General features: G+C 35.1%; 1 protein-coding gene across 4 annotated transcripts in view; it reads right to left on the bottom strand.

The window, feature by feature from the left end:
- MIPOL1 (mirror-image polydactyly 1) overlaps positions 1–26,917 on the bottom strand; it is a 306,644-nt gene that overhangs the window by 94,111 nt on the left and 185,616 nt on the right. For all 4 annotated transcript variants that reach the window (XM_045848602.1, XM_045848604.1, XM_045848603.1 and 1 more), the window contains exon 11: positions 14,041–14,135. In XM_045848602.1, the coding sequence (XP_045704558.1) occupies positions 14,041–14,135 (95 nt within the window). The remainder of the gene's footprint in view (positions 1–14,040; positions 14,136–26,917) is intronic.

The raw sequence follows: 26,917 nt of genomic DNA, 5'->3' as shown, positions 1-26,917 counted from the left end.
TTGATCTAGTGTGTTTAAGGCTGCTGTCTCCTTGTTGATGTTCTGTCTGAAAGATCTATCCATTGAAGTCAATGGGGTGTTAAAATCTCTGACTATGACTGTATTTCTGTCGATCTCTCCCTTTATGTCCATCAAGATTTGCTTTATGTATTAGGTGCTCCTATGTTAGGTGTATAAACATTTGCTAGGATTATATCCTCTTGCTGGATTGTTCCCTTTATCATTATGTAGTGTCCTTCTTTGTCTCTTAGCCTTGGTTTTAAAGTCTATTTTGTCACATACAAGTATTGCTACCCCATCTTTTTTTACCATTTGCATGAAATTTCCATTCCTTGTTTTTCCATCCCTTGTTTTTAAGTCTGTGTGTATCTTTCAATCTGAGGCAGGTCTCTTGGAGGCAGCATATATATGGGTTTGTTTTCTTATCCATTCAGCTACTATCTGTCTTTTGGTTGGAGCATTTCAGCCATTTACATTTAAGGTGATTATTGATAACAAGCCCATTAACATTTGCTGCAGTACTGGTTTGGTGTTAACAAATTCCTTTAGCTTTTACTTGTCTGAAAAGCTCCTTACTTCTCCTTTCATTTTAAGTGGTAGCTTTGCTGGGTAAAGTAGCCTTGGTTGCAGGTCCTTGTTTTTTTATCACCTTGAATATTCACACCACTCCCTTCTGGCCTCAAATGTTCCTGTTGAAAAATCAGGTGACATTCTAATTGGTGCTCCCTAGTATGTAACTACCTGCCTTTCTCTTGGCAACTGTTAGGATTCTCTTAGTTTAAGTCTTATCATTTTAATTATGATGTGCCTCAGTGTAGGCCTCTTTGTACCCATCTTGTTTGGGATTCTCTGAGCTTCCTAGACTTGTGTCTTTTTTCTCCACCAGATTAGGGAAATTTTCAGTCAAATTTCTTTTTAGAGTTCTTATTTTCTCTGTATCTCATAGATACACACTGGAGTATTTATAGATGAAATAGTATGACATATGGATTTACTTAAAATACCAGAGCATGTACATATGTGCATGAGGGTGTGGACAGAACAAGACTGACCAGGAGTTAATGTTTTCAGGAGCAAGTGATAGGGACATGAGGAGTTCATTCTGTCTGCTTTTGTATACGCTCAAAATTTAAAAATTCATTTAAGCTTTTAAAATGCTTTAAGTTTTATATAAATTACAAAGTATATTTTTTAGTATATTGTTTTTAATGTTTTAAAGAAAAATTTCCAGATTCCCAAGGCTGTATGTCTCCAGGAAACACAGACTTAAAATTAAACACATGTCACCATTCAAATTCTTGCAACTTTCTTTCATCCCTATAATGTAACATGATATGCTCATTACAACTTCTTCATTTTTACTTACTTATACTGATCTTCTAGACTGGAATGCTCTTCTTTTGCCTCCTCTCTCTCTATCAGAATCCTATTTGTTCATATCTCAATTCCCAAGCATTTCATGCAACTCTGTCTATTTCAGTCTACAGCAATTTCTCCCTTTTGTGACTTTCCAATGTAATACCAAATTATTTTATTTAACAGCATATAATCTTAGTTTGCTCATGTTGAGTATATTTTTCTTTTTACTTAATTATAACTTATTTAAGTGTAGCAATTGCATCTTATTTTTTGTTACTCTGTTTTCCACAGGAGACTGCACAGTCTATAGTAAAAAGTATGCTCTTATTAAACTCGTATAGGACTGAAAATGGTTATTTGGTTAATGATTACTTGTAAGTATGGTTAATGTTACAGTAGTGATTGTGCTAGAGCACTGCTAAAACAACGATATCAATACTACAACACACAAGTAAAAATAATGAATGTGTGGATAAAATTACTTTCAGGCATAGTATTTACCTTTTGTAGTCTGATATATGATCTAATGCTGAAGCTTAAAGGTTTTAAAAGAAATTCAGAAGTAGTCTATTTATAAATCTAGACATTGACTGTGGTTGTAATCTGGATAGTTTGGCTGAACACAGACAAAGACTGTTGAACTCCGAAGCAGGTCAGATCCTATTATCTTTTTCACATGTGTTTCACCTGGTCTCTGAGGTGTGTTTTATGTGATAAACATATCAAGCATATCCAAATCAGGAAATAATGCTGAAGTACCAGTTTTGCCTCAGCAGTAATTCTGAGACAGGCAGGGCTTGGGGGAAGCTGTTTAGTAGATGGAGTAAAAGGTCCAAGTAGCAAATAGCTTAGGTAATATTTGTACTTCTACAACTGGCCCTGATGTGACCTAGGGCAAGTTAGTTCAAAGCTGTGTTTCAGTTTCCTCATCTGTAAAAAGGGATAATACCTTTCAAAGATGTTGAAGGGATTAAAGAAGGTTAAGGTATGTAGGGAAATCCACGATGCAAGATAGAAAAAATCAGAAACATTGTTTTAAATTTACATCCTTATTATTTTCCCTGGTAGATAGATTTTATACAAGAAAGCAGGAGAAATGGTGTATTTTGAATTTACACTCTATGTTTTTAAAAGGATATAAGAAAAGTAAAAATATTAATTTTCTAATTCTAAGGTCTCTGAACGTTAAAATGTTCCCATGTGACTAAACAACTCCGGAAAATAACTGGTTATACAAAAAGGGCCAACTGTAAGTTCAAGCACATCATTTTGACTAAATATTTTTCCAAGTAATGTAAAACAACAAAAAGATAAGCCCTCTAATTAGAGTGAAAATTTTTACTAATAAAAAATCAAATAATTCCATACTGCAATTACAATATTGTATTTTGAGCCAAAATGCTAAAAAATATTGGAATGTATTAATAGAATCTCAAAGAAAAGTGAATGACAACTCAGTATAAACTCTGCATAGCAATTATAATAACAAAACTTGACATTTATTAAATATCTAAGTCTGGATTTGTTTTTGACATGCATTATTTCATTTTTTTCTCAAAAAATAGTATGAGGCAGATATTACTACAGTTCTAATTTTACAGGTCAGGAAATTGAGGTTTAGAGAGGTGAATTACCAGAATCTTCACCATCTGTCTTTCCTGCAGTGTTAGTTCTGTATTAAAACACTATACTGTACCAAAAGAATGAATGCAACATAAAAATTTTACAACTAAAAATATAAATAAAGGCCTTATTAAATGACATTGAGAAATAAAGCTTTCTTTATGCAAATTATAATTTAAGTCTATTTTTGTCACCTGTTAATCATGTTACTGATTATAAACCAAAAAGAAATACCTATTAAAAATCAAATCAGGACACAAAAAACTACCTGACTTTTTGGTTCCATCTTAGTTTTCAGGTAAGAGTAGAATAAGTAGGTAAGTGGTTATTTCAATTCTGAATTATATGCAGCAAAACAAATATACAAAAAAACAAGTGAAAGCAAACCAAACAGAATCAGAAAATGTATACAGCTTAATTATGAGTCAACATTGTGTTTGACTTCTTAGAACTTCTTTTCTAAATTGATGTTTTAGAAAATTTTTTTTACAGTTCAAAACAGCAAACTGAGCTTGATAGATCAACTAAACTTTTCATGGATTAAAGTGAATTAAAATAGTTATCAGATCAATAACGTTTAATAAAACTAAGCTAACAAAAATCCCCAGGCTTTTAAATTTATTGATTGTTTTGTATAGAAACTGACTGTTTCTGATCTGATCAGAACTAATCATAAAGCCCTTATAAGCCCAAAGGGAACAAGACACACTGAACAACAACAGTTGAAACTTAACAGCTAAACAAAATAGTAAATTAAACCCTAATAAACTCAGAAGTTTCATAAGTATCTTGAAATAGTAAGAGGAACAAAATATTTTTATACTGACCTGAGCTCATAAAACACATTTTTGTTTGGAATTATGGGGAAACTTTTAATTAAACCTATTTTTGCCTTTGCAAACTTTTGGAACATCAATTTAAACTTCGGAGAATAACTACTTCATGATTTAGAGAGTGCAAACTCTAGCTATTTCACATATAACTGAGACTGAAATATTTACACTTTTAAATGTCTAACTGCAGGTAAACATTTATCCTTTTGGGAGAGGCCCAGGTGGAAGGGCCCCATGGCAAAATGACAATGTTAAGTCCGGGATATCTGACTGTACTGCCTGTGCTACCAAGTCTTAAAAATATTGCTGGATCATCATTGTGCTCAGTCAATATTTGCTAAGCTCTTTATGACAACAGTGGCATTAGAAAGTTTATAGAAATCAAGAGTAGCTGAAAGACCTCTGTTTACTATATCTTTTCTGTATTCTGTATATTAACATTGTTATGTATTGTTTTTACAATTAATCAAAACAAAGGTCTTCAATTATTAGCTATTATTTCCACTTGTCAAATATTTTATAGTTTAGATTCAATAAAATTTTAATGACTGTAATAACACATATATGTCTGGTATAGAAAGCAAAGAGAAAGATTTATAATTCAAATATGCTGAATAAATCTAGTTTACTGAGTGAAGTCTCTTGAAATATAAAGGAATTCTCTCCTTCTATCATCATTTCTGATAATAATGTTCACAGGATTAAAGTTTTTTTTTTTAAGATTTTATTTATTTATTTTTAGGGAGGGAAGGGAGGGAGAAAGAGAGAGAGAGAGAGAAACATCAATGTGTGGCTGCTGGGGGTCATGGCCTGCAACACAGGCATGTGCCCTGGCTGGGAATCGAACCTACGACACTGGATTAAAGTTCTTTAAAAGCCACTCTTTTCCTCCATAACCTATTTTGGGCCCCTGCTTCTACCAAGTACTAGAAGAATGTTAATGTTATAATACTTCTTTTAAAGTTGGAAGCATTTTTCTTAACAATTTATTTTTAAAAGTATTTGAATTTATAAAATGTAAAGTACTTTAAATATAGTGTAAAATATTTGGTAAACTTAAACATGTGGTTATCATTTATAGGTATTTAGCTCATAATGTAGGTGAATCTGCTTTGGATTGTTATTCCCTTATATATTTCGTCATTTTTGTAAATCACAACACTAATCTATTAGTGAAAATAATTTTGCTGTCATACATGCATACACACATATCTATTTTTCAGAGATGGTTATTTGTTTCTAGGCACAAAATTTAAGTTGTGAAGATTATTATGAATAAAGGCATTTTTAAAAATTATAAACTCATTTTTATATAAAAGTAACACATAAGATGTGCAAACTTTATTAGGGTATAAAGTGCAAGTTAAAATTTCCTCACCTCTCACTTACAACATATATAATAAATCTAACTGCTAGAGTCAGTCCCACTTCCCAGAAAACCTGCTGTTAAACTTCTGATGCATCACAATACTTAAGCATATATTAATTCAGAGAAATTCTATTGACCATTAAAGATGTGCCAAGCACCGATTCAGGTGTCAGATACAGTGGTAAAGAAGCAAAATCTGTGTCCTTCCAAGATTCAATTTCTAGAGGACAATCCACAAATATAGTACTGTGCTATATGGGTGTGTCTACTATGAAGAAAAATAAAGGAGGGCAACAAGTAGAGGGATGGAATGAATGGGTAGGCCGGTCAGGGACATTTAAGCAGAAGTTTGAACAAAGTGAAGGAGCAGACTTGTGCCCTCTGTGGGCACAGATCAAGTCTAGGCAGAGAAAAAAGAAGTCAAGTCCCTGAGATGAGAGCGCTCTTAGAATGTTTGAGATAATAACGGAGCTAATGAGGCTGGAGTGAAAGAATAGAGAAATGACATTAGAGAGGTATCCATCCAGGTGCCAAGGTGTATGCCAATTTTTACAAATACTTCCTTTACAAAGAAATAAGACCACAGCATACACCTGGGGTCCAAATTTATATGCCTATATGACAAAAGCACATGATTAAAATGCATGAGGTAGGCAGGATGGGAAATGTGGTGACAAGGAGAGAGGCATGCCCATTTTACACAAAGTAGCCTCTAATTATCCCTATTTTTTTAGCTTCAAAAATTGTTGAAATGCACAGATGTGATGGTTAACTTTATGTCTCAACTCATCTAGGCTGGGTACAAATATCTAGTACCCAGATATTTGTTCCAACAGCAGTCTAGGTGATGCTGTAAAGGTATTCTGCAGATATGGTTAAAGCAGAATACCTTTATGGAAAGCAGATTGTTCTCCACAATATGGGTGGGCTTCAGCCAATCTGCTGAAGGCTTTAACAGAGAGACTGAGATTCCCCAGAGACAGAAGGGATGCTGCATCTTGGGACTCTTGACTGCAATATCAACTCTTCCCTGGGTCTCCAGCCAGCTGGCTTGCCCTGCACATTTTGAACTTGCCAGCCTCCACAACTGCATGATAAATCCCCTCCCTGGATATACACAGCCTATTGTTTCTGTTTCTCTGAACCTTGACAAATGCATGTGCCATGCTATAATCCTAGGGGACCCATGTTGGCAGATATTCCAGTTTTTATTTTGATAATTAACAATATAGAAGATATAAAATATTCCAGTAGAAATAACCTTTGTACTAATTTAATTGTTGTCTTATATCTCAATAAATTAAAACTTTTAAAGTAATTTTATAAAAATACTATTAGTACTATACTTCTTTTTTTAGTGCTTTACAGTTTTCAAAAGCATATAGCCCTGGCTGGCGTAGCTCAGTGAATTGAGTGCGGGCTGGGAACCAAAGTGTCCCAGGTTCGATTCCCAGCCAGGGTACATGCCTGGGTTGCAGGCCATAACCCCCAGCAACTGCACATTGACGTTTCTCTCTCTCTCTCTCTCTCTATCTCCCTCCCTTCCCTCTCTAAAAAATAAATAAAATATTTAAAAAACAAAAGCATATAATTATATCATCTCGTTGATTTTCATAATATGCACGTCAGATATTATCTCCTTTAGAGGCAGAGAAACTGACATTTGGAAGTTAAGTAACTTATTAAATATCACATTCTATAAAGTCAAGAGGAGAAAGGAAAGAATCTCTAATAATTACATTTCAAACCAGTGGACTGATAAAAATAACTTGTGTTTTGTGTTTCAAACTTCATTTTAATTTTCTTTTTGTTTTGCATTTCAGAGCCACCAATCAATACATATGGTGACTTGAACAATGAAAGTGAAGCAAGCTATACATTAAAAAGGCCTGGGAAATAGAGACCTCTAAATGGTACAAGAAGACCATTCTTGATTCTAAACACACTAACCAAATTTAGTCTACCTCATATGAAAGTGTGACAAAATTTCACAAAAGATTAGAATTAGTAAAAGCCCCACATATCAAAGTTAAATAAAGTGAAACTTAGAAAGTTTGGAGCTTGCCTACATTTTTTATTTTTATTTTTAACACTGGTTTAGCAGTATGGAACCAGAATACAGCAACATGTGACATAATGTTTATGTCACAGGGTAGCTCGATTAGCACACATGATTAGAACATAGTATTAATGAGGTCAGGAGCCAGTGTTCAACTGCTCTTGATGAGGGATTTGCATTGAGAAAAACATTCTTCCAAGACTGGAGTTTGCGTGCTATCTTATCAGTGTGTAGTTCTGATTGAGAGAATTTATGGTTCAATGAGAAACTATTACTGCCATAAAAAACCCCAAGCAGATCCTAGTGACAGTAATATTTCTGATTGCTAAGAATTGTGTACTTCCAGGCAAAGAGTATATATAAAATGTCAAAAACTCACACTAAAGTTGTAAGAGAAGAATATAGAGAAGAATTAAGAATTTTGCTCTTTTTGAGTATATTTTACATGGCCTCTATCTTTATGACTTCTATGACTTTGAAATTTATATTATGAACCCACTAAGTAGGGTTCATGTTTAGTCTAGTTTTCACTATGTCAAACAAGTAAGTATTCTATTTACTTATTTAAAAAATACTAGTACATTCATAGACACTTCCTATCTTAAAATCTTGAGCATTCTATTCAATAATTTTGGTCAAAAATGAAATTTACCATGTTCTGAAAGGTATTATAACTTCCCATAGGCAATAACACGTAATAAAAATTTAAAACATAAACTGCTGTTATTAGAAGTATATTAAACCCTCATCTATTGGCAAACAACAGGATCTAATTCTTATATACACATTTGAATTTACACTCTTTAAGCAAAAAAAAAAAATATATAAGGAAGCTCTATTAAGTCAACCAACGTTGAAACTTAGGCACTCTCTGGATTGGAAATGAGTTTGTTATTATTATGCCTCCTGAACTTAGGAATGCAGCACTACAGGTTTACAACAACAGGAAAAAGTTATTACCAAATACAGATCTAACCCTTACCAGTTTAAGACTCTTCCCGGTTAAAACTGTTTAGATTTAGAGTAACAAAGCTGCTGCGAATGAATTCAGCATTCAGCACAGTAACAAGAAAGTACGAGTATTTTATTAGCACTTTTGTAATAAATTCATTTGTTTATTTTAAAAAGATTTTATTGATTTATTTTTAGAAAGAGGGGAGAGAGAGAGAAACATCAATATGTGGCTGCCTCTCGTGTGCCCCGGACTGGGAACCCGGCCCCCAACCCAGGCATGTGCCCCTACTGGGAACTGAAACAGCAACCCTTTGGTTTGCAGGCTGGCATTCAATCCACTGAGCCACACCAGCCGGGGCTAAATGAAATTTACTTTAAATTTTATATTGTCCTCTCCCACTACCCCTCTGTTTTATGTGAAAGAGCTGTCAGTTATCATGGTAAGTTTAGTATCTCTACCCATACACCTCACTTGCCCTGTCCCTAACTCCACCAAAGGAAACGAAGGCCAACATTTCCTTTTCTTAGTACCCAAAGTCTTCTACAACTCAAACTAACAGAAAAGAGAAACTCAGAAAAGTGTATTTCCATATTCCTTATTTCCATAAAGGGAAATGCAATGCTTAAGTAATAGTAGCTCTTAGTACAACCCAGCAAAAGAAAATAATTTTTGAAAAAATACATTTCAATATCACCAATTGGCATATTTTAATCTGCCCTTAAACTGTCTTCTGCTTTGGCTGTTGCAAAGTTGAGAGCCAGACTTATTCTTGAGGTTTATTCCTTTACTGTTTCATGATATACATGCCAGCTACATACTGACTTGCTCCAGGTCACTGGTGCCATCTATCTATAGGTAGGTAGGTAGGTCGGTAGTCATTGCTCAGATTGAGTGCTTCACCTCTTAAATAGCAATGTTCCACTTTTAGACTTTAACTTCCAATCCTTTCAGCTCTTAAATTTTCTTATTCCCCCTACATTTATTCTATAATCTCAAGATTTATGATTTCTTGATTCCTCCTTTTGCTCTCAGTATACATGTCTCTTCAATTTTATTTCCTGCCCTATTTAGCTTAAGACTATCATTCATCATTTCAACAACTTTCCTGCTAGTGTGCCCTCAGTGACTCTCTTCTCTATAGTATTTATCTTGCAAATTCATAATCCCGAAACATTTCCACCCTTTGCCCTCTGTGCTGCTATACAAGTTCAGTTGTATATGTTAACTTATACAACTGTACAAACTAGAACTCTTACAAATTTATGGCATCCACTTCCACCATCAGTCTTTGAGATTGCCTGACTTTGTTCTCCTTGTCTTTATTCAGTTCTTTCTTCCTATTACCTTTGGTAGCTAATCTTAGTTTTTCTTTTCAAAGCTTCCTGCCTCCTTACTTCAGAAGCCCACACTGACCCTTACTTCACTGAAAAAAAGAGAAACTATTAATTGTGAACTAAAATTTATTTACATTCACAACTATTCTCATCTCCTTCACTCCTGAGCACAAGGTGATCATCTTCCTGTTCAAGGCAAAGTGTTTTGTAGATTCTAAATTCTATCTCATCCTACTTCTTTAGAAACCTTGTTTCATAAAAACTCTATTGACTCCTTTCAATTAGTTATAAATGTGCTTGAGTACCTGATATTTTTCAAAAACAAATGACCAAAAATCCTTAACCTACCTTCCTTTCATCTCATTGTTCTTACTCATGTTTCTTCAAAAACCACTCAATGTCCAAAGTGTTATGCTTCTTTACCTCAAATCACCCTTCAATTCACAGAAAGGTGGCTTCTACATCTAATACTTCATTAAAACTACTGTTGTGGTGGTCATTAACTAGTTTCAAACAAAAAGAATACTTTTTTGTTATCTTACTTCACTGTTTAGCAATGTTTCTCTCTGTTTTGAAATCTCCTTCCTTGACTTCAGTGACATCGTTTTTGACTCTACTCCTACCTCACTTTGTTGTAAAAATAAATTTATCTTAACATTGGTTGAACACTAACAAGAAGACAAATATGGCTAAGATCTGTACTTAAACCAATTCTACTAGGTAGTACTATAATTCTCACTTTACAAAAAGGAGATGGTCTTAGGTCTGTTTATGCAAGGTCACAGAAGGCAGGGATGTCTGACAGCAAATCACAGTGGACTTACTACACTACCAGCAATTTTTTTAAATTCCTTTATTGTTGTTCAATTACAATTGTCTGCATTCTCTCCCCACCACTCCAACCGACCCCATCCAAACCCACCTTCCTCCCCTTGCTTCCACCCTTCCCCTTGGTTTTATCCATGTGTCTCTTATAGTAGCTTCTGAAAACCCCTGTCCCCACTGTCCTCCCTCCCACCCCGGCTATTGTTAGATTGTTCTTAATTTCAATGTCTCTGGTTGTATTTTGTTTGCTTTTTCTTTTGTTAATTATGTTCCAGTTAAAGGTGAGATCATATGGTATTTGTCCTTCATGGCCTGCCTTATTTCACTTAGCATAATGCTCTCCAGTACCATTCATGTTGTCCCAAAGGGTAGGAGCTCCTTCTTTCTCTCTGCTGCATAGAATTCCATTGTGTAAATGTACCATAGTTTTTGGATCACCCATTTACTGATGGGCACTTAGGTTGCTTCTAGCACTTGGCTATTGTAAATTGTGCTGCTATGAACATTGGGGTGCATAGGTTCTTTTGGATTGATGTTTCAGGGCTTTTAGGGTATAATCTCAGCAGTGGAATTACTGGGTCCAAAAGCAGTTCCATTTTCAGTTTTCAGAGGAAATTGCGTTTTCTATAGTGGCTGCACCAGTTTACATTCCCACCAACAGTGCCTAGGGTTCCCTTTACTCTGCATCCTCTCCAACATTTGTTTGTTGATTTGGTTATGATGGCCATTCTGACCAGCGTGAGGTGGTATCTCATTGTGGTTTTAATTTGCATCTCTCTGATGGCTAGTGATACTGAGCATCTTTTCATAATTCTCTGGGCCCTCACTAACAGCAACTTTTTAGAAAGCAACAGTGATAGGGGTACTTGCAAAGTATATTTTTGAGTCAGTGATTGTTAACTCTTTATTTAGAAGAGGTCATTTAACTCGATTAAATACACGTAGGTTAAAAGTCTTTGAAAACAACTATTAAAGTTTTATAATTTTCAAAATATTTCCATAATCTTTTGCAATTTATCAAATAGAAGGAGTGACAAGATTTGGCAACAAAGTTTCATTTTTTAAAAAAGTTCATGCAACCTGGCTGGCGTAGCTCAGTGGATTGAGCACGGGCTGCGAACCAAAGTGTCTCAGGTTCGATTCCCAGTCAGGGCACATGACTGGGTTGCAGGCCACGGCCCCCAGCAACCGCACATTGATGTTTCTCTCTCACTCTTTTTCTCCCTCCCTCCCTTCTCTCTCTAAAAATAAAAATAAAATCTTTAAAAAAAAGGTTCACGCAAGACTATCATATGCCTCTTGGAACCCTTGGACACGGTACCTTCATCAGCATGATACTCACCCGCTGTCCTATTTCACAAGGATGGCAGAAGAAGGTTCTGTAACCATTCTCCTTTTTACTAGGTGAAGCTACTATGTACCACACTGCAATATCTAAGGTATGCTCACAAATCACACAGTACTCACATATTTTTTTTAAATTAAGAAATTTAAAAAAAAAGAAATATAAGTTTTTTAAGAAATATAACTTTTATTTTCCACGTATTCCCCCAGGGACATATTACTTGTTTTATTTACACTTACATGATACTATGTTTTAGGCACTATTCAAAGCACTTAACAAATATAAAACCCTATTATAATAAAGGGTTTAATATATGCTTCTGTTCTACCAAAAGGATATCCTAATTTAATGAAGCTATCTGAAATGTGTATGTAAAGCAGTGGCCCTCATACTTGGGCCCACGTGGGAGTTTTAAAACACACTGGTAGCCAAATCCTATCTCAAGAGAGCTGCTCTAATAAGTTTGAGATGCGATAGGGATCAGGATTTTTAGAAGGTCCTCAGGTGATTCTAATGCCCAGGTACAGTTAAGAACTCACTGGTATAAAATATAGAAAACTATCATATTCACTCTACAGTTTTTAAAAAGGGTGAGTGGGTGGGATGTCTTCATCCACTATCAGGGTTCTGCTTACTTACTTGGCCACACGTAGACACTTACTCCAACTGCAAGCAATCAATTCCCCACCTACAGTCATCAACCAAGCATACTTGGTATCTGATAACTGTATTGGGTTCCTAAGGTTGCTGTAACGCAGTCCCACAACCTGGGGGGCTTAGAACTGAAATGTATTGCCTCATGGTTCTGGAAGCTAAAAATCCAGATGTCTGCTGGGCTATTTGGGAGAATCCTCCCACACCTCTTCTAGCTTTTGGTGTTTTCTGCCAATAATTCATGCTCCTTGGCCTGTAGCTGCAACACTCCAGGGACAAGGTTATTGTCTCCCTGTGTCTTCATCATTGTCTTCCCTCTATGCATGTGCCTCCGTGTCCAAATTTCCACTTTCATAATGGGTTGGAGCCCATGCTAATGACTTCATTTGATCACCCCTGTAAAGACCCTATTTACAGAAAAGGTCAAATTCGTAGGTACTAGAGGTTAGGACTTCCAACATGGCTTCTTTGAGGGCCACATTTCAATTCAAAACAGAAACTAATTACTGTCTAGGTCAATAACGCTGCTCTAAAGCGGGGGTTCTTAATTTGGACATGGGAAAAAACTTCATCTCCGTTTTTCATTAACTCCCATGTAAATACAGCATTTCCTACAGGTAAGAACATAGGCAACAAATTATGACAGTGATATTGGTGGTTGTGACGAGTTTGTACCCATAGGAGCTACTGGTATTTTCATGTCACATTTCAGTGTTGGAAGTTACCCCCCAAGTCCACTTACAGTCATCGCTGCTTTGAAATCACAGTTGTCCACAGACCTGCTTATTAGATCTGATTATTTAATGTATCAGTGATGCATATATATACTAATACACCATAAGGTAATTCTTTCAGAACTGTATTTCAGTAAAACTAATTTTGATTTATTCCATTTATGCACTTAACATTCGGAAAAGAAGGCCAAATTTCAAAAAAATATTTCAACAACTTAATATCCCCTGTTAGTGAATTCTTATATATCAGACTTTAAGGGTTTTATTGTTCTTATTGTTTTAAAATCTCAGTATCAAAGAATATACAGGTCTTTGTACATCATTTTGCAAATCTTTTCTTTAAAACTTTGATCTGCTGTGCAGATATATATTGTACACATAGCCCAATGCACAACCTTAGCTCTCTCTCTCATGCAACTCAAAACTGAAACAAAAGCATCACAAAACAGTATTGACCCTTACTACAGGAGACACAATCTTCCATTTTCAATTTTATTTCTTTCCATTAAAAACTGCCAGTGTGACCTACTGAATTAATTTCACAACTACTCTTTATTTAAATAAATCTTAAAAATCCTTTAGAAAGTTCTCATATTATATCATAATAGGTGAAAGGCTGTTATTACTGATATTCATGTACTATTTTGAAAATATGTCATCATTTTAGAGGTGGCATTTAAATGAGTCAATCATTCAACTGCTGACCAGGCTGCATTTGTATGTTTTATAAAGCTGATGGGAATCTAAACTCAAAACTTACCAAATGTAGGCAGGAAAAGAGGTAAAATAATAAACATTTTATGTCTGAATCATTTTAAAATTTCAAAAAGGTCTTAAGTGTGTGATGTTTAATTTCACTGAGGCATTTCCTCACTAACCACTGTAAAATTAGGCACAAGCATTTTTCAAACCAACATTTATTCATGCCCCAGCTAAAAAGAGTTTTTTACCTGTAGTAAACTCGAAGTGTCTGGATTTCTTCTTCTAGTTTTTTGTACTGCTGCACTGCAGTTTCTCTGGCTTCTTGCATGGCTAACAACCTTGCCTGCAAGCAATAAGAGTTTTAAGAAATTTAGTTATTAATTTGATATGTTAAAGTACAGTACTATTATATGAATAAGAGTCTTAAATTTCTGGTACTTTTAAGCCTTATCAGTATTTTTAGGAGTGTTTCATAATTTCCCACAAAATAATCCAATTATATCAATAACAGATATACTGGAGACTCGAACATATTTAATTTACCAACTTTGCTCATTACAAAACTTCAGCCTTATTCATCTCTATCATCAGATATATGCCCTCTGCAATGTTTAACTTTACACACAGAATTCAGAATGTGGAACAAAGGTTCAGAGCAATATCTCGAGTACAGATAAGCACACTGGGTGTTTCAGACACAAATTTAATGTGGCTCCACTGCTTGATCACACTAGATTTTCTTTTAACTTTATTAATAGTAAAACTCAGAAAATTCTAAATATGTTGTTAAGCCATCTTTGATATTTAACATGAAAAAAATACACAAGGGTGATTCTTACAGATATGATTTAACCTTTTCAGTTCCTTTTCTGCAGGAAAAAAATCTGTAAACAGAGAATGGGAGCAAGCTTGAATGTTAAAGATATTTTACTCAAGAAATACTATTGTTTTTCTCTGCCTATAACAGTCAAATTCTAAAGGCTCTGCAATCAGTTTTTCAATAGGGTTCAAACTAATAATTTTAAAAGAACTGCCACCTTCTAACCATTGTTCCCACTGGATTTCAGGTATGGCGGAAATGTTTTCAATGTACCTTTCAAAATATGGCACTGGACTCATGGACATGGACAACAGAGTGGTGGTGATTGCTTGTGGGGGGTAGTAAGTGGACTAAGTGGTAATGGAAAAACGTTAATAAAGATTCAATTAAAAAAAACAAATTATGGTACTGGTAAATTCAGGTTTCAGTTTTGTTTATTGAGAGTTTAATTTGCATGAAAATGTTATCTTTCATTTCAAATGGTATTTGATAACACAGAGCAAACTGTGATCATACACCTCACAAACTATGCTAATGTCAACAGAGGCAACAATTCACTAATTTTGCTAAACTCATGATTTCACTGGAATTATTTTCACGTGTAAGGATGAAATCATAAATTGTGAAATCCTGATCATAGTGTTGTAATACAAGAGAACAGTAGACAATGCTGCTTTTCCATTTTGATAATGGAGAATTATAAAAACATGCAGAAGTTTGGGTCTTTGTGTATAAATTTAGGCACTAAATTATTTGTTCTCTACCTGGGCTAGCAAATTCTAACAAAGAGATACCTTTAAATTACATTTAAGATGTTTCCATGCTTGCTTTAACATGCCACATTCTAGAATCAGAGATGAAACATTCTCGTGAATTAAAATAAAAATAAAAATAGGTGGCTGGTTCTTGATGCCAATAATTAACAACTTTGCCAGTTTTCAGTATACTACAAAATGTGATTGAAATAGTAACTTGGAAGACAGAGATACCCACTGTAACAGTGGCAAGTAAAAAAAGAATCGTACAAAAAAGGACAGATCACATTCATCTCACAAAATGTCAGATATCCTGTTGGATGTATGTATCAAATATTAGGTAACAGAGAATTTGGTAAATGTTACCTTAATTGATTATTCTGATTTTTTTTTAACCTGCTACTTCTAGGGAAAAAGAAAACAAAAATATAAACCCAGCAATGTTCTAGCAGGAAAATGCTATAATGAAGATTCTGCTTAAGAAATTTCTGCAGTAAAAAAGGGATCATGCAAACTTTATTTAAATTCTTGAGTTTTGGGTAATATTGAATAATTCACTTCCCACATTTAGTTGGTTAAGAAGATTTAGTGTTGCTTCACAGCATTCAACTTACTTTATCAATTCCAAACATCTAATCTGTGTAGGCTCTGGAGACTACTTTCAAAGCTATGATAAACTCTGACTTTATAACCTCCTTCCTCTATGAGGTATGTTCTTATCTGGCTAGCACATCTACATATTGTTTGGGAAACATCCTTACCTTATGCTACAGTGATCCTGTTCAGTCCTAGGGCTAGCACGACCTCAGGCAGATATGATCCAGATTGTTCTATACCACTAACCCCAAGAAGAAAACAATTCTGATGACATAATTTGTACACCTATGTCCCCAAATGCCAGACAAATCCAGATCCATTTTTGGACTTCCTGGGTATAGTAATTTTTTTTTTGGATTATGCCAGTTTGAGTTGGATTTATGTTATGTGTAATGTAGGAAACCATAATTATAAAAATCCCATAACTAATTTAAATATGCTGTTGCTACTGCATCTCCTAGTCTCATTATTAATAACATATAATTCCAACACATTACAAGTAAAAAATAAATTTTATGTCACAATCATTAAGAAATTAACAAACATTATTCCTGTTTTTCTGCCATATTTCCAATATTTTGGCAATTATTTTTATAAAAACTGCATGCATTCATTTGTTTATACTAACATAAAAATATAAAAGCATTTATTTTTTCTAAACCATGTGAAAATAAATGCAACAAAGGTAATATATTCTAGCTGGTTTTCTCACTTTATTTTTTATTGTTGACACTGTTGCAGGTGTTCCCATTCCCCCCACATTTGCTCATTCCCCAACTCACTCTTGCCCCACCCCTTCCCTCTGGCCATCATCCCATCATTGTCTGTGTCTAGGAGTCAAGCATCCACGTTCTTTGGCTAATCCCTTCACCTTCTTCCATCTAGTCTCTCCTCACTCCCCTCTGACAGCTGTCAGTCTGTTCCATATATTCAATGTCTCTGTTTCTATTTTGTTCATCAGTTTATTTTGTCCACTAGATTCCACCTATAAATGAAATTATATGGCATTTGTCTTTCTCTAACTGGCTTATTTCACTTAGCATAACAGGCTCCAGGTGCATCCATATTGTTGCAAAAGGTTAGATTTTCTTTTTTACAACTCCATAATATTCCATTGTGTAAATACAAAATAACAAAATTCTAAAATAATAAAAAATACAATGTAAATATTTCTACCTCCAACCCACAACGCTGCCAATCCTCTCCTGATACTACCAGTTACCTGTTTGTTGTATATCCTTCCAGAGACAGTGTGCACATATATGCATATTTGCAACTAAATATACAATATCTTTACAATATTGATGGGATTCTTTGCAGTTATACACCTTATTTTAAATTGAAAACATCCTCCACCTCAACCCACATATCACACTGAAACCACATTCCCTCCCTCCCCTCCCACTCCCTAAGTGAAAGACATGCATGAATTTAGGTTCAGCACTTTCACTACCTAGTTATATACTTATAGATAACATTTCTTATTGTTTACAAGTGTTTAAACGTATAAAAGATACTCTACATATTTCATAGACAACTGTTTTGGTATTATACTTCTATTATTCTTACTGACAAAATTACCCATTCTGATAATATTTACCTTTACACAAAATCTTTCCTTGTGCTCCACCACTACAGCCAATGCTCTCACGTGATATCCACCCCATTGACCACTTATATGATTTTTGTCCCTAAGTTTGCCTTTTCTATGATGTCATAAAATGGATTCATATAGTAGGTAGTCTTTTGAATTTGAGTTCTTTCACTTAGTTCAGTGCTTTTGAGATTCATTCACATTATCGCATGTATCAATCCATTCCTTTATATCACTGAATAGTGTTCCATTGTATGGATATACCATAACTGTATATCCATTCATTAGTTGATGGACATTTGGGTTGTTTCCAGTTTTGGGTAATTATTTAAAAAGCTCCTATAAACAATTGCATACAGGTAATTTTGTGGAAATATACCTTCATTTCTCTGAAATAAATGCCATTTATTTCAGGGGTCTAGTTACCATTTGTCACACCAAGGAGTGGAATTTCTTCAAGGAGCTGACCCTTATGATATGTTTTTATACACTGTATGTAAATATATATTTTTATAGTTATATACATTATTAAAAAGCTGACAAACTTGTCTTAACTTATGTAACCTTAAAGCATCTGTGTAAAATATTGTTGGTAAGTAACTGGTAAAATACTATTATCTGTATTCCCTTATATTACATTCCATGACCTATTTATCTTATAACTGGAAGTTTGGACCTTGTAATCCCCTTTACCCAGTCTGCCTACCTCTGAATCTCCTGACAACCATCTGTTCTCTGTATCTACAAGACTGGTTTCTTTTTTTTTTTTTCTTGTAGATTCCACACATAAGTGAAATCATATGGTATTTGTTAAGACTTGTTTTGTTTGTTCTTTATTTGTTCTGGCAGATTCCACATGTAAGTGAAATCATATGGTATTCTTCTTTCTCTTTCTTATTTCACTTAGCGTAATACTCTTAAGGTGCACCCATTTTGTTGTAAATGGCAAGACTTCATTAGTTTTTCATGGCTGAGTTAATACCTCACTGTTCATATATACCACATCTTTTTTCCCATTCATCTATCGATGCATACTTATGTTGCTTCTGTATCTTGGCTATTGTAAGTAATGCTGCAATGAACATAATAGTGCATATATATTTTTTAAATTAGTGTTTTCATTTTCTTTGGATATATATGTAGAGGTGGATCATATGGTAGTTGTTGTTTGCATATCTATTATCAACACTACATTTTTACTCCCTTCCACATTTTAGATGTCAAATTTTACATCTTCCTATCTTGTATATCCCTTAATTAATTATTGTAGCTATGGTTCATTTTACTATTTTTGTCTTTTGACCTTCATACTAGATTTATATGTGGTCGATCGACTACCTTTTCTATATACTTTCTTTTACATGGGAGAATTTCCTTTATATATTTCTAGTTATGACATTTAAAAAAAATCTCAATAAAGTCCATTTAACATTTCTTGTAAGGCCGGTTTAGGGGTGATGAACTCCTTTAGCTTTTGCTTGTCCAGGAAACTTCCTTATTCAATTCTGAATGATAACCTTGCCAGGTAGAATATTCTTAGTTAGAGGCTTATTTCCCTTCAGCATTCTGAATATATCATGCCAATCCCTTCTGGCTTGCATAATTTCTACTGAAAAAAAAAATGGTGGCAGTCTTTTGATGTTTCCCTTATATGTAACTATTTTCTTGGTGCTTTTAAGATTCTCTCTTTATAAAATTTCACTGTGACTTTAAATTATGTGTCGTGGTGTGGATCTCTTTGAGCTCATCTTGTTTGGGACTCTGTGCTCCCTCGACAAGGATATGTGTTTCCTTTCCCGGGATAAGTAAGTCTTTAGCCATTATTCTTCAAATAAGTTTTCTGCCCTTTTCTCTTTTTCTTCTCCTTCTGGGATTCCTATAATATGAATGTGTATAAGCTTCACGTCATCCCAGAGGCCCCTTAAAAAAACCCTCATCTTAAAATTTTTTTTTTCTTTTTGTTCTTTTGTTTGGGTAATTGCCACAACCATGTGATTCAGGTCACTGATTCAGTCTTCTGTATCCTCCAGTGTGCTGCTGATTCCCTCTTGTGTACTTTTCTATTCAGTTTATTTTTTATCTCTGCAAGTACTATTTGGTATTTTTATATTTTCTATTTCTTTAACGAAGTTCTCAATGTGTTCATCCATTCTTCCTCCTAGTTCAGTGAGTACATTTATGACCATTACTTTGAACTCTTTATCAGGTAAAATACCTCTGTTTCATTTTCATTGAGGTTTCTTTCTAGGATTTTACATTGTTCCTTCATTTGGAACATCTTTTCCTTTGTTTCCTAATTTTGTGTGGCTTTCTGTGTTTGTTTCTGTGCATTATGCTAAACAGCAATCTCTCATGTCTTGAAGAAATGGCTGTATGTACAAAAGATGAATGTTACCATTTAACCTTGCCCTAGATCTTGGCTGTCTCTCAAGCTCTTTCTCTGATTATTTCAGACCTGTTATGTCCAGAAATGCAGCCTCCCATGGCAGCCTGACCCCAGTACTCAGTGGGCATCCCATGTCCTCTTTGTGTGCCACTGGCTCTGGCAGGGTCCAGTGAGCTGTGCTGAAGGCCAGAGCTGCTTGCCAACCAAGTCTGTCAGGTTGTATGAATAATATGAGGTGTGGGTAGTGATGTTTGCCTGCCTCTGTTAGCAAGTTAAAATGGGGGTGTAAAGTTGTACCCATGTAAACAAGGTAAAGGGAGCTGGTAAAAATGGTGGCTGCTAGTGTACCATTCCTGGAGAGAACCCGAACAGATTTCTGCCTCCTGGCAGATGCTTCAAGCCTAACACAGGTGAATTCTTTCGCCTACAGTCCAGGCTCCCCTCAAACTGTGGCTTTCTGTGCTGTGTCCTAGAGCAAGTGGGTCTGTGCATGAGCCCTTTAAGAGTAGAATCTTTGTTCCCTACAGTCCTGTGTTTGTCCTGAGTGTGAGCGTGTTTTTCGAAACACCAAGTATCTTGGGGACTCATCTCTCCAGTGCAGGAGCTGAGGGTTAGTATACCTATGTGGGGTACAGAACCTCTGCTCCTTAAGAAGAAAATTTATTTATGTATATGTTTTTTTCTTTATGTTCTGAGGTCCCTGATGGTGGGCCACTCACTGTACCAGGGGAGGGGTTTTTGGCAAGAGTGTGTCTCTGCTAGTTCTCAAGTTCTTTTCACAGGAAATTCTTCTATATATAGTTGTGCATTGTTGTGCCTGTGGAAGGAAGTGATTTCAGGGTCTTTATAGGCAAATTTTGGTGGAGTAAGGCCCAGAGTATTTATGTTCTCACTGGTATTAAGGAGAGGTCCATAAGCAACACAGGTCAAACCTGACTCGGAGAAGCAGAATGGCTTCCCCATGATACCTTTTTACCTATCACTCAAGACTTCCCACATATAATTGCATTTTTTGTTCTTTATTCTAACTCTTCAGTCATGCTCAACTCCTGCCCAAGGTAAACATGCAAGAAACTTGTTGCTGTACTTCTGATAATTATGCACATCATTTATATTCAGTTTTGTTCCATATAATGTTATTGGCACGGCAGAGTCTTGTAACAGGGAGTCATGTGTGTATTTTGTCCTAGGAAGGAGGATGGCTGGGAGTCATGACTGCATTTAGTCTTACTTGGGTCTTTTGCTTCTCCAGGTCATGTTGAAACTGTGTTACTGGTGCACCTCTCCCTAACAGCAGTGAGAATATAAATATTCTGCTGCTTATTCCACCAAAAGTTGCCTATAAAAAATTTGTCTTAACTAAGATGTCCTTCTAAATTCAATAATTTTACTATTGTCACAAAAAATATTCCTAAACATATATAATTGTAATTATATGTTTAACACTCTCTAAAAAAACTTTATAAACTTATCAATAAATTTTACTGAATCTAAGATATTATAGATTTTCAAACACACTGTAATTTAATGCAGAAAAATTGAGCCAATTTTACTTCTAAGATATCATCCATTGTAACAAGCATATAGTAATGTTACAATGTGAAATATTATCCCAATATAGTTCCCTCCCCCAAAACAATAAAATTCTCTTGTGAGCAATACCAAAATATTTTCCCTCCAGTTAGTATGTGTTTAAAAATTTTCTCATCTCCTTACCCCACTCACATAAAATCCCCACCTTGCCTGACATTCCTAATCCTCTCTTTTGTTTTTTATATAAGGAAGATGCTGAAGTTTTGATTGCTGTCTCTAGTGGTGTACTCTACAACTTTATGTGTCTTCCAACTATCCTTCACAGTTGCTTCCTAACATGTAAGAGGTATTGGTTAATTATGCTTAGTGAAATAAGCCAGTCAGAGAAGAACAAGAACCATGATTTCAATCCTACATGGAATAAAATGAACAAACTGAACTCACAAGCAAAACAGAAACAGTCTCATGGAAAGCAGGCTGACAGCTTTGGGGGTGGGGGCTTGAGAGGTGGAGGGATTGAGAAAAAAGGAAAAGAACTCATGGACACAGACACAGTGTGGTGACTATAGGGAGAGGGAGGTGAGTGTAGGTGGAAGAGGGTATAGGGGGTTAAATAGTAATGGAATATTACAATAAAAATGAACTATTAAAAAATGAAAGGTATTGTTTAAAATGCCTGGAACAACTGAGCTAATTGCAGGTGAAATAATGAAATCAAATAATCATTTGATAAGTTATTGATAATAATAGAAGCTTACCGTATAATTGGTATATGTTTTATATCTTCAGTATCTCTCAGTATACCTTAAAATTTTTTTGGTAACATCTTTTTTCTTTCTGTTTCCATTGAGATATAATCAACATATAACACTCTATTAATTGAAAAGTATAGTGATTTAATTAATGTAAATATTGCAAAACAAGTACCACAATAAGTTTAGTTAATACTCATTGTTACGTAGTTAGAATTTTCTTCTTGTGATGTTAAGATTTACTCTCTTGGCAACTTTCAAATACATGATACTGTACTGTTCACTTCAGTTACCATGCTCTACATCACATTCCCAGAACTACTGAAGTTAAGTGACTGAAAAAAACGTTGGTTAACTGTGTTAGGTTAGTCATATAATTAAATGTTTGATTATTTCTAAATGATATATCTTAAACAATGCCATCTAAATAGGACAACCGTATACATTGCCACTGCATTAGAAATGAACTGTGGTGTTTCTTTAGAGTTTTTCCTAGTCATTTACCATGACAGGCAAAGAAAAGACTGCAGTATTCGTAACACTGACCACTATTTTGGATTTTGTGGAGAAACCACTTTTATCTTACTTTAAAATCTCGTTATGTTTGTCTTGAATGTGTTTTTAATGGTAATAGTTTTATATAGTTAAGCCTTCTTTGGTAACTTCAAGACCATTAATGGAACTCTGTTTTTATCAGAGAACAGAAGCATTTGATCTTATGTGTGATATCTGCTAAATAAAGAAACATACAGTACAAATTAAATCACAGAACCAAGTAATTTTAGACCTGAATAGGATCTTAGAGGTAATACAGTCCCCTACTTTAATAGATGAGAAAATTGTTGCTAATACAACATGTTTAGGGAAATATTTGGAAATCCCCCAAGGTTTCTCGGCTGGTTAAAATGGAAAGTAGGAACTAGAATACATGTATCCAAAAAACATTAATTATTCTACTATATGAGACTGCATTTCATATAGTATTATTTAATATGTATGTTAGTTCTTTTAACATAATTGTTTTACAGAGTAACTATATAGACTATATTATTAAACATGTCTATAACTTATCTAATTAGATATTTTCAAACAGTAGGACTAATTAGACAATTGTTCAAACAATATAACTCTTGCCTTCCTAGGATTTGTCTTTTTAGCTTCAGAAGCAGGTTAAGAACCTGGGAGAGAAACATAACTAAGTATCTTATGAAAGGCTATCTAAAAGTATTAAAAGCTAGTATCGGAGGAATAAAAATAACCACATTTCAATTACACCTCCCCTTCACAGAAAGACCTGGATTGCTTACCACAGTATATTACTAAAGTATATTATATTGGTCTTTAAAACTGACCCCTTAAGGGGTTGTTTTTTTTTTGTCCTCATCCCATGCCTCCCAGACAGAGATAATCACATTCCTGACTCAAAAGCAGTCATAGATGCACTGTCTAGTGATTTAATGACATGAGAAAGGAAACAGTTCAGAACAGAAGGAGAAATAAAATATTCATAGTGAGGTAAGAAAAGTAAGAAAACATTCTTACTGCTCATGATCCATGGGCAGTAAGCAGAATCTATGAAACAGAGCAAGGGAGAGGCGAGACAAGTATGGCAGAAAGAGTATAGTGCAATGATTAAAAGCAAACTTTGGTTTGACTACTAGAAAACTGAGGTTTGGGCTTCTAAAACTCAATTTTCTCATTTGTAATATAGAGATGATAATACCTATCTCACAAGATTATGAAGCAAAGATAAAATGAGATAATTTATAGGCACATCAAAGTGAACAAATACGTAAACTGTATAATAGACACAATTGAACCTTTCATGTTAAGTCATTGTGAAAACTGATGTCAGTAAGGAGTAATATTATACCAAGTAACACACGAGTAGGGCAGAAGGGATTAGGCTTAAAGTGCAAGCTAAAGCCACGTGGCAGTCTAGAGCAGGGTCATTAAGGGCCAGATAGTAAATAGTTTAGACTTGTGAACTACAGTCTCTGTTGCAACTATCAACTGTTGTAGATGAAGGCAACCATAGGAAACATGTAAATGAACAGGTATAGCTGTGTGCTAATAAAACATTATTTACAAAAACAGGCCGCTGGCCCAGAGGCCATAGTTTGCAGGATATGGATCTAGATTATCATAAACTACAGGTATGTATAAAGCCCAGAATATCTCTGTTGTCTTCACATGTTTTGATTAAGTTATCAGGTATCTAAAAAAGTAAAAAATGGAAATGCTGACTACATTTTCAATATACACATTCTGTCTAAAATTAACATGTTCTAATATGTTTTTTGTTTTTAACAAAACAAAATACCTGAAATTCACACTGTTCTAGAACAGTTTCTTCAGGACATTTAATCACTGAAAGGAAAAAGTTCATTGTGGTGGTGTGTGACCACATGCTGGCCTGGTAGCACTGCACTGTGACAGTAAATCATCTTGTCAGGGAGGCATGATTTCACCTATTATATACAAAGCAAAAAAAAATTTAAAACCTGTAGCTTTAAATTATTAATTTAGTTTTAGTTAATCTGATGTTAACGTTCTTTTTATTAGTATTTGTATGACATTTCTTCTATATATCCTTTTGATTTCAATCTTTTTATGCCTAAGTTTAGATATGATGATTAAAACTAGCCTATTGTATTTTTTTCCAGTCTAACACTTTTATAAAAAATTGAATCAATTGAGGTGATATCAGTTAATAAAACCATACAGGTTTCAAGTGTACAACTTAATAAAATATGATCTGCACTGTATCATGTGCTCACCACCCAAAGTCAAGTTTCCATCTAACACCTTTTATCCCCCATTGTCCATCTTCCACCTCCCCCCACCCTCCTTTCCCTCTGGCAACTACCTTACTGTTGTCTGTCTGGTTTATTTTGGCCTAATTCCTTAACCTTTTCCACCCAGTCCCCCAAACCTCTTCTGACAGCTGTCAGTCTGTTCTCTGTATCTATAAGTCTATTTTGTTAGTTTATTTTGTTCATTAGTTTCCGCATATAAGTGAAATCATACGGCATTTTGTCTTTTTCTGACTCCATTCTAACACTTTTTCTTTTAACTGGAGCTTTTGATACTTTCTCATTTAATGTAGTCACCAATAAATCTGGGATTATATATCTAATCTTATATGTTTTCTATTTATCCCACTAGTTACATTACTTTTGTCTTTTTAAATAACGTTTTATTGCTATCTTTTGGGTTATTTTATAGTCACCCCATTTCCCACTCTTCAATTGTTAATGTTAAACATTATATTCTTTTAGTGGTCATCTCAGAAATTATAACACATAAGACTAACATAAAAATCTAATATTAATACCTCTGGAAAATGAAGGGACCTTAAAAGCCTCTAATTATATTTACATCTTCCCTTACTTATTTGGTACTTTAAAACACGCAGTATTATTCACTTCATTGAGGTTTAAACTTCAAAGAAAATTATTAATATTATTTTGTTAAGATAATGTGCACAGAAGGACTTCCAGTCAAGATGAGGTACAAATAAACATGACTTGCCTCCTCACACAGCCATAGCAAAAATTACAATTAAATTACAAAACAACTATCACTCAGAATCATCAGCAAATTGAGCTGTATGGAACTCTAACAAGCAAGGATTTAAAGAAGTCTCATTCATCCAGATGGGAAGAAGGGGCAGAGATGCAGAGAGTGAGAACAGGTGGAACCACAGCCATGTCTAGTGGATAAAAGTTGGGAGGGATACCTCAGGAGTGAGAGAGCACAACCCCACACCAGACCACCCAGCCCAGAGTTCCAGCACCAGGAAGAAAAGTCCCCATATCTTCTGGCTGTAAAAACCAACAGGAGTTGGGGTGGCAGGATTCCCAGGCTTCTCCTCTTAAAAGGCTGAAATGGACTTAGGACTTATGCAGACTCACTCCCTCTAGGCTCCAGCACCCAGGCAGCAGCTGAAAAGGCACCAGTGGCATATAGGGAGAAATTTAAGTGTCTGGAATCAGGGCAGTACCAGGGGACAGCTTCCTTCTGGCCAAAACCCCAGAGATCCACGTGTCCAGAGCTCTCCAATACACAGAACGACAGAATGGAGACACCATATCTGAGATTCCATTAACCTGGTTTACACGGTTGCCTTGCCCTAGTGATTACTTAAAGCTCCAACCCATCCAATTTACGGATGCGCTTTTCTACAATAGGCCATGCTACTAAGACAGGGAATCAAACCAGCTCTACCTAATACATAGAAACAAACAGAGAGGCTGCCAAAATGGGGAGACAAAGAAATATGGCCCAAATGAAAGAACAGAACAAAACTCCAGAAAAACAAAACAAAATGGAGATAAGCAATCTACCAAATGCCAAGTTCAAAATACTGGTTATCAGGTTGTTCAAGGAACTCATTGGGAGACTTCTGGCCAAGATGGAGGCATAGTAAATACACTTTGCCTACTGGTACAACCAAAAGAACAACAAATTTAAAAACAAAAAATTACCAGAACTGCCAGAAAATCAAACTGTAGGGAAGCCCAACAACCAAGGAGTTAAAGAAGAAATATTACAGACTAGCAGGAGAGGTGGAGATGGGCAGCTGAGGTGGAGAGGACTCCCAGCAAGGTAGAGGGGGAAGGACCTGGGCAGGAGAGGATGCTGCTGGCAGGGCGGGCGATCCCATGTTTGTGTGTAGATGGACT

Source organism: Phyllostomus hastatus, unplaced genomic scaffold, assembly GCF_019186645.2.
Source record: "Phyllostomus hastatus isolate PE091 unplaced genomic scaffold, TTU_PhHast_1.1 phas_contig_62, whole genome shotgun sequence".
Lineage (NCBI taxonomy): Eukaryota > Metazoa > Chordata > Mammalia > Chiroptera > Phyllostomidae > Phyllostomus > Phyllostomus hastatus.
This window is presented reverse-complemented; position numbering and strand designations above follow the sequence as displayed.